The following is a 16,098-nucleotide window of genomic DNA, read 5'->3' on the forward strand; positions in this document are numbered from 1 at the left end:
TTACTTCCTGGTACCGAAGAAGACAAGAGACCTGCGCCCAATTCTAGACTTGAGGCGACTCAACAAATTTCTGGTGCGGGAAAAGTTCCGGATGCTTTCCCTACCGATTCTCTACCCTCTCATTGACGAGGGCGATTGGCTCTGCTCCCTCGATCTGAAGGAAGCCTACACACATGTTCCAGTGCACCCCGCTCACCGCAAGTACCTGCGCTTTCAGGTGTGGGACCTGCACCTACAATACCGAGTCCTCCCCTTTGGCCTGGTGTCATCACCCCGAGTCTTCACGAAGTGCCTCGTGGTGGTCGCAGCTGCCTTACGCTCGCAGGGCCTCCAGGTATTCCCCTACCTGGACGACTGGCTGATCAAAGCCCCGTCCAGGGAGGGGGTTATCTCAGCGACCCGACAGACTTATCTACCTTCAAGGTCTGGGGTTCGAGGTAAACTTCCTAAAATCCCAGCTGCGCCCCTCTCAGTCCTTACAGTTCATCGGGGCCGTGCTGGATACGGTTCGACTCCGCTCCTTCCTTCCCCCTCCACGTCAAGAGGCGCTAGTAAGCCTGAGTCGAAGGATTTCGCTGCTGACCTCGGTATCAGCTCGGCAGATGATGACTCTTCTGGGCCACATGGCCTCTACCGTCCACGTCATACCCTTCGCCCGCCTCCACCTGAGGATTCCTCAATGGACCCTGGCCTCCCAATGGCGTCAGGACCGGGACCCAATCGACCGTCCCGTGACAGTGACTCCTTCCTTGCAACGATCGCTCCTCTGGTGGGCCGACTCTTCAAATCTGTCCAAAGGTTTACTTTTTCTCGCCCCTCCACACAGCAAGGTACTCACCACGGATTCGTCGGAGTACGCTTGGGGAGCTCACCTGGATGACCTACGCACTCAGGGGATGTGGTCAACAGAGGACCGCCGCTGCCACATCAACGTGCTGGAGCTTCGGGCCATCTATCTTGCCGCTGTAGCCTTTCAACATATGCTCCACGACCGGGTGGTTCTCATCCGAACCGACAACCAGGTAGCAATGTACTACGTAAACAAGCAAGGGGGGACGGGGTCTCGGGCCCTCTGTCAGGAAGCCCTGCGCCTCTGGAAGTGGGCAATCTCCAACAACACCTTCCTTCGAGCGGTGTACATACAAGGAGAGCGGAACTGCCTGGCAGACAGACTCAGCCGCCTCCTCCAGCCACACGAGTGGTCGCTGCACGCTCAAACCTTACGACAGGTGTTCGAGAAGTGGGGGACTCCTCAGATAGATCTGTTCGCCTCCCCCCTCAACCACAAACTCCCTCAATTCTGCTCCCGGATGTACTCCCCGGACCGCCTCGAGGCCGACGCCTTCCTCCTAGAGTGGGAGGGAAGGTTTCTATACACGTTTCCGCCTTTTCCTCTGATTCTGCGGACGCTGGTCCATCTCAAACCAGTGCGAGCCACTATGATCTTGATTGCTCCTCGGTGGCCACGCCAGCCTTGGTTTTCCCTTCTACTTCAACTCAGTACCAGAGATCCACTGCCTCTACCTATGTTTCCCTCTCTGCTATCGCAGAGCCAGGGTTCGCTGTTGCATCCAAATCTTCAGTCTCTTCATCTGAATGCTTGGTTTCTCTCCCCCTGACTTCTCTCCCTGTGTCGCAATCAGTCAAGGAAATACTGGAAGCCTCGAGGAAGGCCTCGACTAGAACCTGCTATTCCCAAAAGTGGACCAGATTCTCGTCATGGTGTTCCTCGCACGACCATGACCCGGTGTCGGTCCCGGTCCCCCTGGTCCTGGAGTATTTGCTCCATCTTTCTCACTCCGGCCTGAAGACTAACTCCATTCAGGTACATCTTAGTGCAATTGCTGCCTTCCATCAACCCTTGGAAGGAAAAGCCCTTTCACTCCATCCCTTAGTTTCTCGTTTCATGAAAGGTCTTTTGAATGTCCACCCTCCTCTCAAACCTCCCCCGGTGGTTTGGGACCTTAATGTGGTGCTGGCTCAACTCATGAAACCCCCATTCGAGCCGTTAGACAAATGCCATCTGAAATTCCTCACTTGGAAGGTGATCTTCCTGCTCGCACTCACTTCCGCTCGGCGGGTTAGCGAGCTACAGGCTCTGGTGGCGGACCCACCTTTCACTGTATTTCATCATGACAAGGTGGTCCTCCGCACTAACCCCAAGTTCTTACCTAAAGTGGTGTCTGATTTCCATCTCAACCAGTCCATCGTCTTGCCAGTATTTTTCCCCAAGCCCCACTCTCACCCCGAGAGATGGCGCTACACACGCTTGACTGTAAGAAAGCGTTGGCCTTTTACCTCCAACGCACTCAGTCTCATCGGACAGTCCCACAATTGTTTTTGTCCTTCGACCCTAATCGGCTGGGTCGCCCAGTTTCCAAGCGCACCTTGTCCAACTGGTTGGCTGCTTGTATTTCTTTTTGCTACGCTCAGGCTGGTCTCGCACTGCATGGTCGAGTAACAGGACATAAAGTCCGAGCGATGGCAGCCTCCGTTGCTTTCCTCCGGTCTACACCCATTGAGGAAATCTGCAAGGCTGCCACGTGGTCCTCGGTTCATACTTTCACCTCCCACTACTGCCTGGATACATTGTCCAGGAGCGATGGCCGTTTTGGCCAATCGGTATTGCGTAATCTATTTGCTTAAATTGCCAACTTCCCTCCATCCCTTTTTCAGTTAGCTTGGAGGTCACCCACATGTGAGAATATCATGCCTGCTTGTCCTGGGATAAAGCACAGTTACTTACCGTAACAGGTGTTATCCAGGGACAGCAGGCATATATTTTCACAACCCGCCCGCCTCCCCGAGGTTGGCTTCTTTGCTGGTTAAGTGAACTGGAGACCACGAGGGGGAGATGTGCCCCCTAGTGGAGCAGGAAGGCACGCATGCGTGGAGCAGCAGAGCAAACTTAAAATCTTCAATCAAGTTTGCTTGAAAAAGCTGTCCGCATCGGGGCTCCGTAGATGATGTCACCCACATGTGAGAATATATGCCTGCTGTCCCTGGATAACACCTGTTACTGTAAGTAACTGTGTTTTCCCATCCTGTCCCCGCAATTTCTTTTCCTGTCCCTGCCTCATTTCTACAAGCTCCATCCTCATCTACACAAGCCTCAAACACTTTAAAATCATAAGTGTTCGAGGTTTGTGTGGTTAAGGCAGAGCTTACAGTAATGGGACGGCGACAAAACTCACGGGGACGGAATGGGAAAATTGAGTTTCTGCAGGGACAAATTTGTCCGTGTCATTCTCTAGCTCTAACTTCTCTAAAAAGGTATGGGAGGTGGTTCGGGGGATGGGGTTTCTGGGAACCTCTGGTGGCAGGAGGGAGTGGGCATCCCTCCTTCCTTTTTTCCTCGCGTGGGGGAGGTGGAGTCAGCATGGCAGGAGAAAGTGGGCATTCCTCCTGCCATTTTCTAATTTATTCCTCAGAATACACATTTTTGTGGATATCTTTTGTTTCTTGAGTAAATCAAGGAATTTTTTTTTGTTTACCTTTAAATTACATCTCTTTCTTTCCCAGTGATAAATAAAACAAAGGTTTGACATCGATATGTGAACATTTCTTAAGAAAGAATTGAATATTTCATGGGGTGACCTAATTTTTTCACATGACTGTATAATTTACTTAGATTTCAGCAAAGCCTTTAACACAGTTCCTCATAGGAGGCTCTTGAACAAACTTGACCAGCTGAAGTTAGGACCCAAAATGGTGAACTGGATTAGAAACTGGTTGATGAACAGACGCCAGAAGGTGATGGTTAATGGAATTTGCTCAGAGGAAGGAAAGGTGAGTAGTGGACTGCCATAAGGATCTGTGTTGGGGCCATAAGGATCTGTGTTGGGGCCATAAGGATCTGTGTTGGGGCCGATTATGTTCAATATATTTGTGAGCGACATTGCTGAAGGGTTAGAAGATAAGATTTACCTTTTTATGGATGATACTAAGATTTGTAACAGAGTGGACACCCTGGAGGGAGTGGAAAACATGAAAAAGGATTTGCAAAAATTAGAAGAATGGTCTAATGTTTGGCAACTAAAATTCAATGTAAAGAAGTGCAGAATGATGCACTTAGCGAGTAGAAATCTGAGGGAACCATATGTGCTGAGAGGTGAGAAACTGATATGCACAAATGGGGAGAGGGACCTTGGAGTGATAGTGTCTGAGGAAATGAAGGCAACGAAACTGTGTGACAAGGTGGTGGCTGTAGCCAGAAGGATGCTGGGCTGTATAAAATGAAGCATAACCAGCAGAAGAAAGAAGGTATTGATGCCCCTGTACAGGTCGTTGGTGAGGCCCCACTTGGAGTACTGTTAAGTTTTGGAGGCCTTATCTGGCTAAGGATGTAAAAAGACTTGAAGCGGTCCAGAGAAAAGCAACGTAAATGGTATGGGACTTGCACCAAAAGACATACAAGAAAAGATTGGAAGACCTGAATATGTATACTCTAGAAGGGAGGAGGGATAAGGGAGCTATGATACTGATGTTTAAATACTTGCAATATATTAATATAGAAACAAATCTTTTCCAGAGAAAGGAAAATGGTAATACTAGAGAGCATGAATTGAAGTTGCGGGGTGGCAAACTTAGGAGTAATGTTAGGAAATTTTTCCCATAGAGATGGTGGTAGATGCCTGGAATGCCCTCCAGGGAGAAGTAGTGGAGATGAAAATGGTGACGGAATTCAAAAAAAGTGAGATGAATACTGAGGATCTCTAACTAGAAAATGAATGGTATAAAACAAACTAAAGCCAGTACTGGGCAATCCTGCACAGTCTGTGTCCCATATATGATGATTTGGTTTAGGATGAGCTGGGAAAGGCTTTGAAAGAAGTTCCAGTGACAGGATGGTTAGGATAGGCTAGAATGAGCTTCAGTGGCAACTCCAGCAGTGGTAGCCTAAAGACAGTCGGTAGGATCTATTGTCCAGAAATATTTAAAAAATGACAATGTGTGTGACTATTGGACAGACTGGAGGTCTTTATTCTGTCATTTGCTATGTTACTATGTTAATCTAAAAGTTATTCATAATGAATAATGAAAAGTTATTCATAAGGATTATTTTTAATTATGTAGCATGAGGTTATATAGTCATGCAATGTTTACAATTTTTGATAAGTCTTGATGTGTGGAGTACTGTCCACTATGATTTTGCTGCATGTGCTTGTATAACTGTAGGAATGCCCCACAGTAAACACACACGCAATCTTAGAGTCGAGAGGAGACGCTCCAAATGAATGGTCTCTCCCTCTTTTTATTGAGAATCATATCTCCATTAATTACAAGGTTATAATTTCATAATGCATTTACAATGAGGATTAAACCATTGTTTATCTATATCATGTGTCTCAAAGCTACTATCTCACGTGACATATGAATACATAATAACAGTTATAATAAAGTGATTCCCAATGTGTACATTTCTGATATGTCTCAAATCTTACTATTGTGGTATAAATGGGGAGATATAATGTTATATTCTGTGACTTTCTCGTTGATATTGAACTCCTGTTGATCACAGTTATATCTTCTAAATATATTATTTCTTAAAACTTATAAGATTATATGAATATATATCATAAGGTGATGTGCTCAGACCTTTTACCCAATAAATAGTGTAGTCACTACAATGGGTTTAACAAGGGGACCATCATTGCAACCACCTGTCCCCGCCCTCCCTCAATGTTCTTTAGCTAATTGTAACGCTAAATTTGTACTTATCTGAGTGGGGAGGCTTTGCGTGGATAAGCTTGTCTTTGTTAAACCTCATCGGTAACCAAATTAAAAACCGAGTTCCAGGTTTTGAAGCAGTTTGACCTCTGTTTGCCGCTATCAGGTAATATACCATTTTTGAAAAGTCTTTAATTGAAACAACAGTATCAATAGCTATAGCTTAGATCTTTTATAAATCTAACAAAGATAAGTAGATCTAACTAGTGTATTTTCTTTTATAGTGTCCCTCCCCGACGAAGGATACGAAACTCGAGTCGGGGGGACGGGAATGATATAAGAAACCACAGTTTTGGATTTTAACACTGCACGTTATCACTTTAATTTGGTTACCGATGAGGTTTAACAAAGACAAGCTTATCCACGCAAAGCCTCCCCACTCAGATAAGTACAAATTTAGCGTTACAATTAGCTAAAGAACATTGAGGGAGGGCGTGGACAGGTGGTTGCAATGATGGTCCCCTTGTTAAACCCATTGTAGTGACTACACTATTTATTGGGTAAAAGGTCTGAGCACATCACCTTATGATATATATTCATATAATCTTATAAGTTTTAAGAAATAATATATTTAGAAGATATAACTGTGATCAACAGGAGTTCAAATCTTACTATGGCATGTGACAGTCCAAAGGTTATAATGCATGCTTCTTAAGCTCTCTTGATTAGCCTTGCTCAGGCAAAGTCTGATTGTTGCCCATATAAGGGATGCTTAAACAAGATAAGAGAAAAAGGGTAAATGTATGTCTGGTTAATATGTGGCAAGGGAGGGGGGAATGCCTCAGCCTTCTGCTCAAGGTGCAACCCTTGTCCTTGCTTAGAATGTATACGAGGCAGGAGGATAGAGGAAATGAGAAACAGGGCCTCAGAACCAAACTCAGGCCTGGATCCACACACAGGGCCTAGGTCGGTGTGCCAACCTGGCCTGCGCTCAGAACCGCCTGCGTGCGGACCCCGCCAGTGTTCTGATGCCCTAGATCAGAACTTATCGGATCTCCATCCTTACATATAACAACAGAAGAAGGGAATATCTTACTTGCAGATACTTTGACACCTCACAAAATGTACATACAGCAGAATACTTACAGGAAATAACAGCAAAAGCTATAATAAAATGTGAACAAAAATTCTAATGTCTAGTACGTAGTTTAGTCACAGGCAATGCTGCAAATGTATCCAAGATGAGAAGAAAAAAGAGCATGAAGAAACTAATGTTGAAATTGCTAAATACTTTCATAACAATCATTTTGCTGCACAATGTGTGGAACTAAGCAAATGCGCTCACAAGATGTTAGATGGAGCTCTGTAGTGGATGGTTTTTAGCAGTATATCAAGAACTAGCCTATTCTGGTAACATCTGGTTGTAAATTTTAAGATCATACCAGCAAGAATGAGTCTGTAGAAAACATGATTTAAATCAAGTCTTTCTTAGTAGTGATTTAAATCAGATCTACCCTGCTTAGAGATTTCATATGTATATTCTAGAAGAAAGGTGGGAGAGAGGGGATATGATAGAGCCATTTAAATTATCTTTGTGGTATTGATGTACAGATGGTGAGTCATTTTCAAATGAAGGAAATCTCCAGAATGAGAGGGCATAGAATGAAGTTAAGAGGTGATAGGCTGAGGAGTAATGTAAGGAAATACTTTTTTACAGAAAAGATGGTAGATGCATGGACAAACACTTGTGTCTGAATTCTAAAAAGCATGGAACAGATATGTGGGATCTCTTAGGAAGAAGAGGAGATAAGGGATGCTGTGGATGGGCACACTGGATGTGCCATTTGGCCTTTATCTGCCATCGTGTTTCTGTGTTTCTATGCTCGCACATATCACTCTCCCTACAGATCACCCTGTCTCTCTCATGCTCACATATAGCCACCCACCCCTCTCAGTTCCCCCCCTCCAGCCTCCACCCGCCCACTTTTTCTCTCTAACACTTATCTATTCTCCTCACAGACTACTTTTTGCAGAGAAAACAGCATGCTTCCTAGCATTTGCAGCAATTCAGATCTCATGTAAATTTGAGCCATGCCATACAGGAAGTTTGGACTGATCTTGGCGCACAGTTCAACTTTACATGGAGAGCTGAATCACTTTTGGTGCTGAAGCAAAAGAGGCTGGGTACTATAACAAAAAGAAAAAGATCCACTAAAATACTGGGGTGGGGGAGGGATCATGAAATCCCAGATGCCAGTGTGCAATTTCTACCCAGGATTTGTCCATCCCTACTTTATAGTCAAGTTTTTGTAAATCATTGAGTTGATTAATGAATGGTGGTATATTAAGTTGTATAATTAAACTTGAGGAGTGTTTTTTTTCTTCCAGATTTTACCAGATGATCCAGATAAAAAACCCCAGGCCAAGCAGTTGCAAACAAGAGCAGACTACCTCATTAAATTACTTAATAAAGATATTGCAAGAAAAGAAGCACAAAGACTTGCTGGTGCTGTAAGTCAAATTTAGATGTTAAGCAATGGGTTTAAATTGGACATTTGAAACAACTGCTGTGATTGATATGGCTACTGATGTATTTATCTGTAGTTGTTAATGAAGTCTGTTTTTCTCTTCAATCCTCTGTTAAATTTCACTCTGAATTTGAAAGGTAGGCCTGTTGTACTGTGTTAATCTGTACAGATGCTTGTAGTTATAATTATACCTCATATCAAATTTTATTCTCTCTCTGCTAGTGTATTAAAAATATGTAAAGTTCAAAAATAAAAAAAGGATTATTAAAGTAACACACTTTAGTTTATTAGGCTTAGAAAGCAGAAGCAGGGATGCATTATTAGTAAATCTCATATGATATACACCAGTGGTCTTTGCTAATTTTTAAGTCAGCTGCTTTGGGTCCAGAACTGCTGAAGGAGAAGCTGATGCATATCTTTCCATTCAGGACTTTACACCACTCAGTGTGTGTTACTGGCATCTATCTCCATCAATTTGTGTCTCTGAAATGTGCCCTTTACCTAGGTTTATGCCACCAAGCTCTTCCTCTCCTCCCCTCCCCAGAGGTTCAGCATCTCTGTTTCCCTTTCTGTTCCACCAGATCCAGCATTCTCAGTGCCACCCCACCCCACCTCACCTCACGTGAAGCTGCTACACCTTTAAATGCAGGAGTGGTGCCTCATTCCTTCAGAATGGAGTGCCTAACCACTTCTAGTGCATTCTACCGAATATGGCAATATTTTGTACATTGCCTGATTGGCCCCTAGCAGTGCTTTGAAATGCAATGCTAGGGGTCAGGTGCTAACATTTTGAAAGATGGTGGCACCGGAGGTAGCAGGCATTGCTCCTGTCTTTTAGAAGCAGGTGAAGACATCTGATTCATGGAGGCTATAATTGCCTTGTGGGCTATGCATTGAAAAATAGTGATAAGCATACTTATACAGTTTTCTTTTGGGGTGTACTATGCTATTTATGTAACATAGAACAATAGAAATATGAAGGCAAAGAAAAACCATATAATCTATCTAGTCTGCTTTTCTATTCCATCTACTATCCCTTACAGATCAAATGTATTTATCCCAAGCTTTCTTGAACTGAGACATAGTTTTCATCTCCACCAACTCCACTGGGAGGCCATTCCATGACTTTCCATGAAAAAGTATTTTCTGAGGTTACTTCTGAATCTATCCCCTTTCACCTTCATCCTATGCCCCTTTCAGTTGAGACTTGCCTCACATGCAATTATGCCATGTAGACATTTAAACATCTCTATCATATCTCCCCTATCCTGCCTTTCCTCTAAAGCACATGTGTCAAGCACAAGGCCCGCGGTCCGAATTTGGCCCACTTTTATGTGGCCCTTGGCAATGCTTACAAACGTCCCCTTCTCACAGCCCAGCATATCCTCCCTCCCGCGCTGATCCGACATCGCTGTCACGCCGGAAAGTCTGACGGCTTTGGCAGTGTTGTCCGTGGCTCCCCCTCCTGCCTTCCATCTGCTGCGGTCCACTCGGGCGGAAACAGGAAGTTGTGTGTCATTGGAGACACACCAAAGCAAACGAAAAGCTGGAGGAGGAGCCACGTACAATACTGCTGAATCGCTGAGGCTGGCAAATTCCTCAGCTTGGCAGCGACATCAGACCGGCGCCGGAGAGAAAGGCAAGCTGGGCGGTGAGGATAGAGGGACCTGCGCTGGAGGGAAAGGCATGCTGGGCTGTGAAGAGAGCGAGATGAAGGGAGAGAGATTGGACTTGGGGTAGTGTAGAGGAAGAGGGGAAAAGATACTTGAAGGGAGAACCGTTGGGAAGAGAAAGGGAGAAATGGTGGACCTGGGGAGAGGGAGGCAGACAGAGGGGAGAGATGGGGGGGGCAGTTGGGAAGAGAGAGGGAGAGAAGTTGGATCTGGAGATGGAAGGGAGGGAGAAATGTTAGGCCTGGGGGTGGAAGGGAGACAAAGATACAGCATCTCTTTTTTTTTCCTTCTATCTCATTGAGGGTTGAGGGAAGAAGAACAACAGAAAAGAGAGGGACCAAGAGGAGAGAGGAGGAGAGATAGAAGGAAATAGAGGCTGGGAAAGGAAATAGAGATGGGAAATGGGAGAGCTACAGAATAAGAAAAGATGGAAAATTGATAGGTAGCTGAAAATTTAAAAAGGAGAAGGATGAGAAAGAGGGCGAGATTTGCGTGGACAGGCAGAAAAAAAGAGAAATGTTGAAAGGGAAAAATCAATATGGTGGAGACATGGATTGGAGCAAGAGAGAAGAGGAGAAAAAAAACGGACAGCAGACACTGGAAAGAGAATTAGAATATAGACAAAATCAGAAAGAAACTGGGACTAAAAGCAAAATGACCAAACAAAAGAAGGTAGAAAAAATATTTTCATTTTCTATTTTGTGATTACAATATGTCAGATATGAAATGTGTATCCTGCCAGAGCTGGTGTTAGACAGCAAGCGTGAACTAGGACCTAAAAAAAGAGGAAAAGTCTTTTTTATTTATTTTGTAGCCAGCGTGGGGTTGGAGAGGTTGAATCCCTATACTTCTATTCAGTGGCGTACCTAGCATATGTGACACCCGGGGCCCATCATTTTTTGGCACCCCCCCATCTGTACAAAAAACATGATTTTTAGTAACAAGCCACGTGTCACACATGATTACCTAGGAAAAGGCAGCATCTTACATACTGCAGTGAGCAGTACAACATCAATACACCCATTGTAAAACTAAACAAGCCAGACTAGTACATATCAATCCTACACCGTCAATCCTAACAGAAAACCATGTCTTTCGAATACACAGAACACAGAAAACACCTTCGCCTAGTATGGAATATGTCATCACAAGCTAACCCCTCCCCCTTTTACAAAACTGTAGTGTGAATTTTAGCCACGGTGGTAAAAGCACCAACACTCATAGAATTCTGAGCATCAGAGCTGCTACCACCACGGCTGACGCTAAAAAATGTTCCACAGTTTTGTAAAAGGGGGGATAAAATAGAAATACATAGACAAAGGTTAAATTGAACCAGCAAGAAGCTGGACTCTGCATACAATGCAACACCACAGAAACAGTGACACAGGTCTCCTAAAGCAATAAATAAATAGAAAATTTTTGTTCTACCTTTGTCTTCTCTGGTTTCTGCTTTCCTCATCTTCTTGTTACTCTCTTCCTTCCATCTACTGTCCTTCTTCTCTCTGCATCTTCCATTTGCTCTGTTACTGTGCCTCTCCCTTTCTCCCTCCTTCAAAATTGATCTGGCACCCATCTTCTTCCCTCCGCTCCTCCCATAGTCTGGCATCTCTGTCTTCTTCCCTGCCAGCATCTTCTCCCAACTCTCTCTTCCCCATTTCCCTTCAGCGTCTTCTCCCCACTCTCTGTTCCCTATTTCCATTCAGCATCTTCTTCCCACTCTGTCTTCCCCATGTGCTTTCAGCGTACTTCTCCCCCTCTGTCTTCCCCATGTGCTTTCAGCGTCCTTCTCCCCCCTCTGTTTTACCCTGTTTTCCTCTCCACCCCACCTTTTCTTCCTTTCTCCCTCCCTGCCCTTTACCTTCTTGGTGCTTTCTCCTCCCCCCCCCCCGGCCCGGACAACAGGCCCGGTCCGACAAATCTCCCTGCCCTGTGGCCGGCGATGTCTAAACTGCCTTCTTACAGCAGCCGGAGTGTTGTAGTTGCATATGGCTGCTGTAAAGGTTGTCTCTGATGCAACTTCCGGTTGCATCAGAGATGACCTTTACGGCAGAAACACGCAACTTCAATGCTCTAGCTCAGGGGTGCCCACACTTTTTGGGCTTGCGAGCTACATTTAAAATGACCAAGTCAAAATGATCTATCAACAATAAAATTTTAAAAAAAAACATAAAGCACACTGTACGCTGAGAAAATGTTAATTATCATTCCTATTCTGGGGTTTTTTCAAAGAGGTCAAGGCAGATGACTCTATGCACTGTCACCTCAGTAACAACCATACAAAAATAGACAAATACCCCCTCCCTTTTTACTAAAGCACAATAGCAGTTTTTAGCGCAGGGAGCTGCGCTGAATGCCCAGGGCTGCTCTCGACACTCATAGGCTCCCTGTGCTAAAAACCGCTATTGTGGTTTAGTAAAAGGGGGGCCATAGTGCAAAATAAAGAGAGCAGATATAAATTCAGACACATTTTGATCACTAAATTTAAAATAAAATCATTTTTTCTACCTTGTTGCCTGTTGAGTCTCTGGTTGCACTTTCTTCTTCTGACTGTGCATCCAATCTTTCTTCCACCCTTTCCTTCCTCTCTCCCGTGGTCTGGCATCTCTATCAGCCCCTTCCTTTGCTTCCCTTGGATGTCTGGCATCTTTTCTCCCCATCCCCGCGTTCCAGCATCTCTCTTACCCTCCCCATGCTATTTCTCCCCCCTCCCTCCCCCCCCCGGCAGGATCCGGTGCTTGCTCATTGTTCTTCCCAGCAGCACTGATGCAACTCTTCGGGCCACCGGCAGCATGAATGAAGTAAACATGCTGCCTTCAGTGACCCAGTTCTGGCCTCCTTTTTTTTTTTTTTCAGTGAAACCTTCTAAAGCCGCTACCATCCCAAACTCGTCTTCCTTGTCTCGGGCCGACCAGCCTTCCTCTCCCCGATGTCAATTCTGCCGTCGGAGAGGAAGTTCCGCCCAGCTAGGCAGCGATTGGCTGGCCCAAACTTCCTCTCCGACGGCAGAATTGACGTCGGGGAGAGGCAGGCTGATTGGCCCGATACAGTTTTCTGAACCTGGCCGGCTGTACACCCCCCCTAAGGCTGCACTTGGGGCGGACTGCCCCCCCCCTTAGTATGCCACTGCTTCTACTAAGACTAACCCCCTCCTTTGCTGGCACGTAACATGGGTCTTGCTTACGCTGGGGCCCAAGCTGTGCATCAGCAAAGGAAGGGGTAAATATCTTTAAAAATCCGGCCCGCGACTTAATCTGTGTTTTAGATTTCAGCCCCTTATGTGATTTGAATTTGACACCCCTGCTCTAAAGTATAAATATTAAGATCTTTATCTAACTGAGCTAAATATAGAGCTCACATATAGCTAAATGAGATGTATAATAGTAAATATTTCTTGAATTTCTTAACATTGTGAATATTATGAAAACATTTGTTTCTCCAAGGACAAACAGGCATCGTATTCTTACATCTGGAGTGACATCATCCACATAACCTGGCAAGGACAGTCTAAAAGTGTACTGTCACTTTAAATATTTGAGGACTGCCCATAATCAAGCATGGGCTGGTGCCTTCCCACCCAGTGATGGCTCACAGGACCTGTAGTTCTTAGATTTCTTCGGAGCTGAGAAGCTGTGTTTGAGTGTTCTCCCAAAGCTTGTCAGACTTTAGTCATTTTTGTGCCTTCCCAATCCTTTTTCATTCAGATTTTCATAATAATTTGTTTTCTTTCGTTTTTTCAAAAGATTCATTTTTTCCCCAACTTCGGGTTTTTTGGACCTTCAAGCTTGTTTCAGCCCATTCCCATGCCAGAAGCATCTGCTCTTTTTCATTTTGACATCTACTTGACCTCTCTGGACCATTGAACCCTTTGCATCAGAGTTTTTTTCATCGGTCCAAGACACCTAGCAGGTTCAAAGTGGTACACTCGATATCAAAGGACCATAGCAGGTACCAACCCATGTGACTGGTGTGTGCAATGCCTAGGTCCTGACCATGAAATATTTCACGCATGCTTTGCTCTCGTACACAGAAGAGGTTGCTTAAAGTCAGAAAGATGCGATTCAATAAATTCTTTGGTACAACTTCAGGAACTTCAAACATGGCTGGAGACTCCAACACTGACGCCCATTCATCAACACCAGTACCGATAGAGACGTTTAAATACCTATGTGGAGTTTCATTTGAAAGAAAGCTCTAGAATGAGATAGCATAGGATGAAGTTAAGAGGTGAGAGGCTCAGGAGTAATCTAAGGAAATACTTTTTTACAGACAGGGTAGTAGATGCATGGAACAGTCTCCCAGAAGAGGCAATGGAGACTGAGACTCTATCTGAATTCAAACATGTGGGATCTCTTAGAGAGGAAGAAATAATGGTTGCTACGGATGGACAGACTGGATGGGCCATTTGGCCTTTATCTGCCTTTTCTTATGGGTATCATGGGCAGAGACTTTTCTGTGCCTGGACACTAATGAACTTTACCTCTGGACTACGACTTGTTCCCCAAAGGATCTTCAGCTCAGTGCTCTGGCTATTATCTGACTGAAAGACCTTGTGCCGTAGCTGTGTTGGAATTCTGAGATATTTCCTGCCAGAGCATAAGGACTCACTAAGAAAACTTGTAGCCCCAAAGAGGATTATTTCCATATCTGTTGCTGACCCTAGCTGAAGGAAGGTATGAGAGAGATTTCTCTACAGTTTGCTGGGTTAGATAGGAGTTCCCTTGTGCTTACTAAGGAGAGGTTTTTTTGAGACTCTTTGGTAATTAGCCCAAGCCATATATCATAGTGTCTGCTTATATTATCTTCTCAGGTAATCTTTAGTTATATAACAAGTACATATTGTGTGGTTTAGTTAGTTATATTTTCTGATTACCAGTATTTACATATTTACCAATTGTGTATGCTGATATATAAAATCATAATCATTAGTATATTTTTTGTATTGCTTGCCATATTTTTCTAAGACCTTTGTCTATTTTTATAATAAAATAAGATTCAGTTATACTCTGACTTTATTATTCCAATAAGGTTGCATCTAGGAAGAACTTATGGGACATTTTATTAGGTGCTGTTTCTCTAGACACAAGTCCTAGATAATTTCAGCTTTGAGATTGTGTAAGATTTATTGCACCTAATTACTGCTACAGAGCCTTATACAAATTTGGCAAGAGTATTCCAAGCAATTTTGCTCGCTAGCAGAATACTCGGTGACAACTTTTATATGACTTTTTATTTGAAGTCTTTGATTAAACAGATTATGAGCAGTATCAAGTCAGCTCATGTCTTTCAACATCTGACCACTGATTTGTTAGAAACCAGAAAATATATGGTCAGAACTACATTTAATGCCTTTGACAACACCTCCCACACTTCAGTAGTATATTGCAATTCGCAGGCAGGCTTGGCTCTACATTTCAGCTTTGGATGCCAATGTATTGTAAGCTGCATTGATTCATTGTAGAAAATTGTGGGATATAATAAATTATATGGTATGGGATGTACAAGACCTCCTTTCCAAAATCCCATTTTGAAAGAAACGAACTTCTGATAACCAGCCAACATGGTTTCTGCAAGGGGAGATCGTGCCTAACTAACTTATTGCACTTTTTTGAAGGAATTAACAAACGGATAGACAGAGGAGACCCCATAGACATCATATACCTGGATTTCCAAAAAGCATTTGACAAGGTGCCTCATGAATGTCTACTCCGGAAACTGAAGAACCATGGACGTACACAGATGGATCAGAAACTGGTTGGCGGGTAGGAAACAGAGGGTAGGGGTGAAGGGCCAATACTCGGACTGGAGGACGGTCACGAGTGGTGTTCTGCAGGGCTCGGTGCTCGGGCCGCTATTTAATATATTCATAAATGATCTAGAAACAGGGACGAAGTGTGAGATAATAAAATTTGCGGACAACATCAAACTATTTAGTGGAGCTTGGACTAAGGAGGACTGCGAAGAATTGCAGAGGGACTTGAACAAACTAGGGGAATGGGCGACGAGATGGCAGATGAAGTTCAACATTGAAAAATGTAAAGTATTACATGTGGGAAGCAGAAACCCGAGATACAACTATACGATGGGAGGGATGTTATTGAATGAGAGTACCCAAGAAAGGGATTTGGGGGTAATGGTGGACATGACAATGAAGCCGACGGCACAGTGCGCAGCGGCCGCTAAGAGAGCGAATAGAATGCTAGGTATAATCAAGAAGGGTATTACAACTA

The 16,098-nt window shown here is 44.2% G+C and overlaps 1 protein-coding gene across 6 annotated transcripts in view; it reads left to right on the forward strand.

Annotated features, from left to right (window-relative positions):
* The window catches only part of CHD1 (chromodomain helicase DNA binding protein 1), a 621,819-nt gene that overhangs the window by 476,081 nt on the left and 129,640 nt on the right, over positions 1-16,098 (forward strand). For all 6 annotated transcript variants that reach the window (XM_033962744.1, XM_033963070.1, XM_033962661.1 and 3 more), the window contains one exon: positions 8,059-8,181. In XM_033962744.1, coding sequence (XP_033818635.1) covers positions 8,059-8,181 — 123 coding nt within the window. The remainder of the gene's footprint in view (positions 1-8,058; positions 8,182-16,098) is intronic.

This window comes from Geotrypetes seraphini, chromosome 1, assembly GCF_902459505.1.
Source record: "Geotrypetes seraphini chromosome 1, aGeoSer1.1, whole genome shotgun sequence".
Classification (NCBI taxonomy): domain Eukaryota; kingdom Metazoa; phylum Chordata; class Amphibia; order Gymnophiona; family Dermophiidae; genus Geotrypetes; species Geotrypetes seraphini.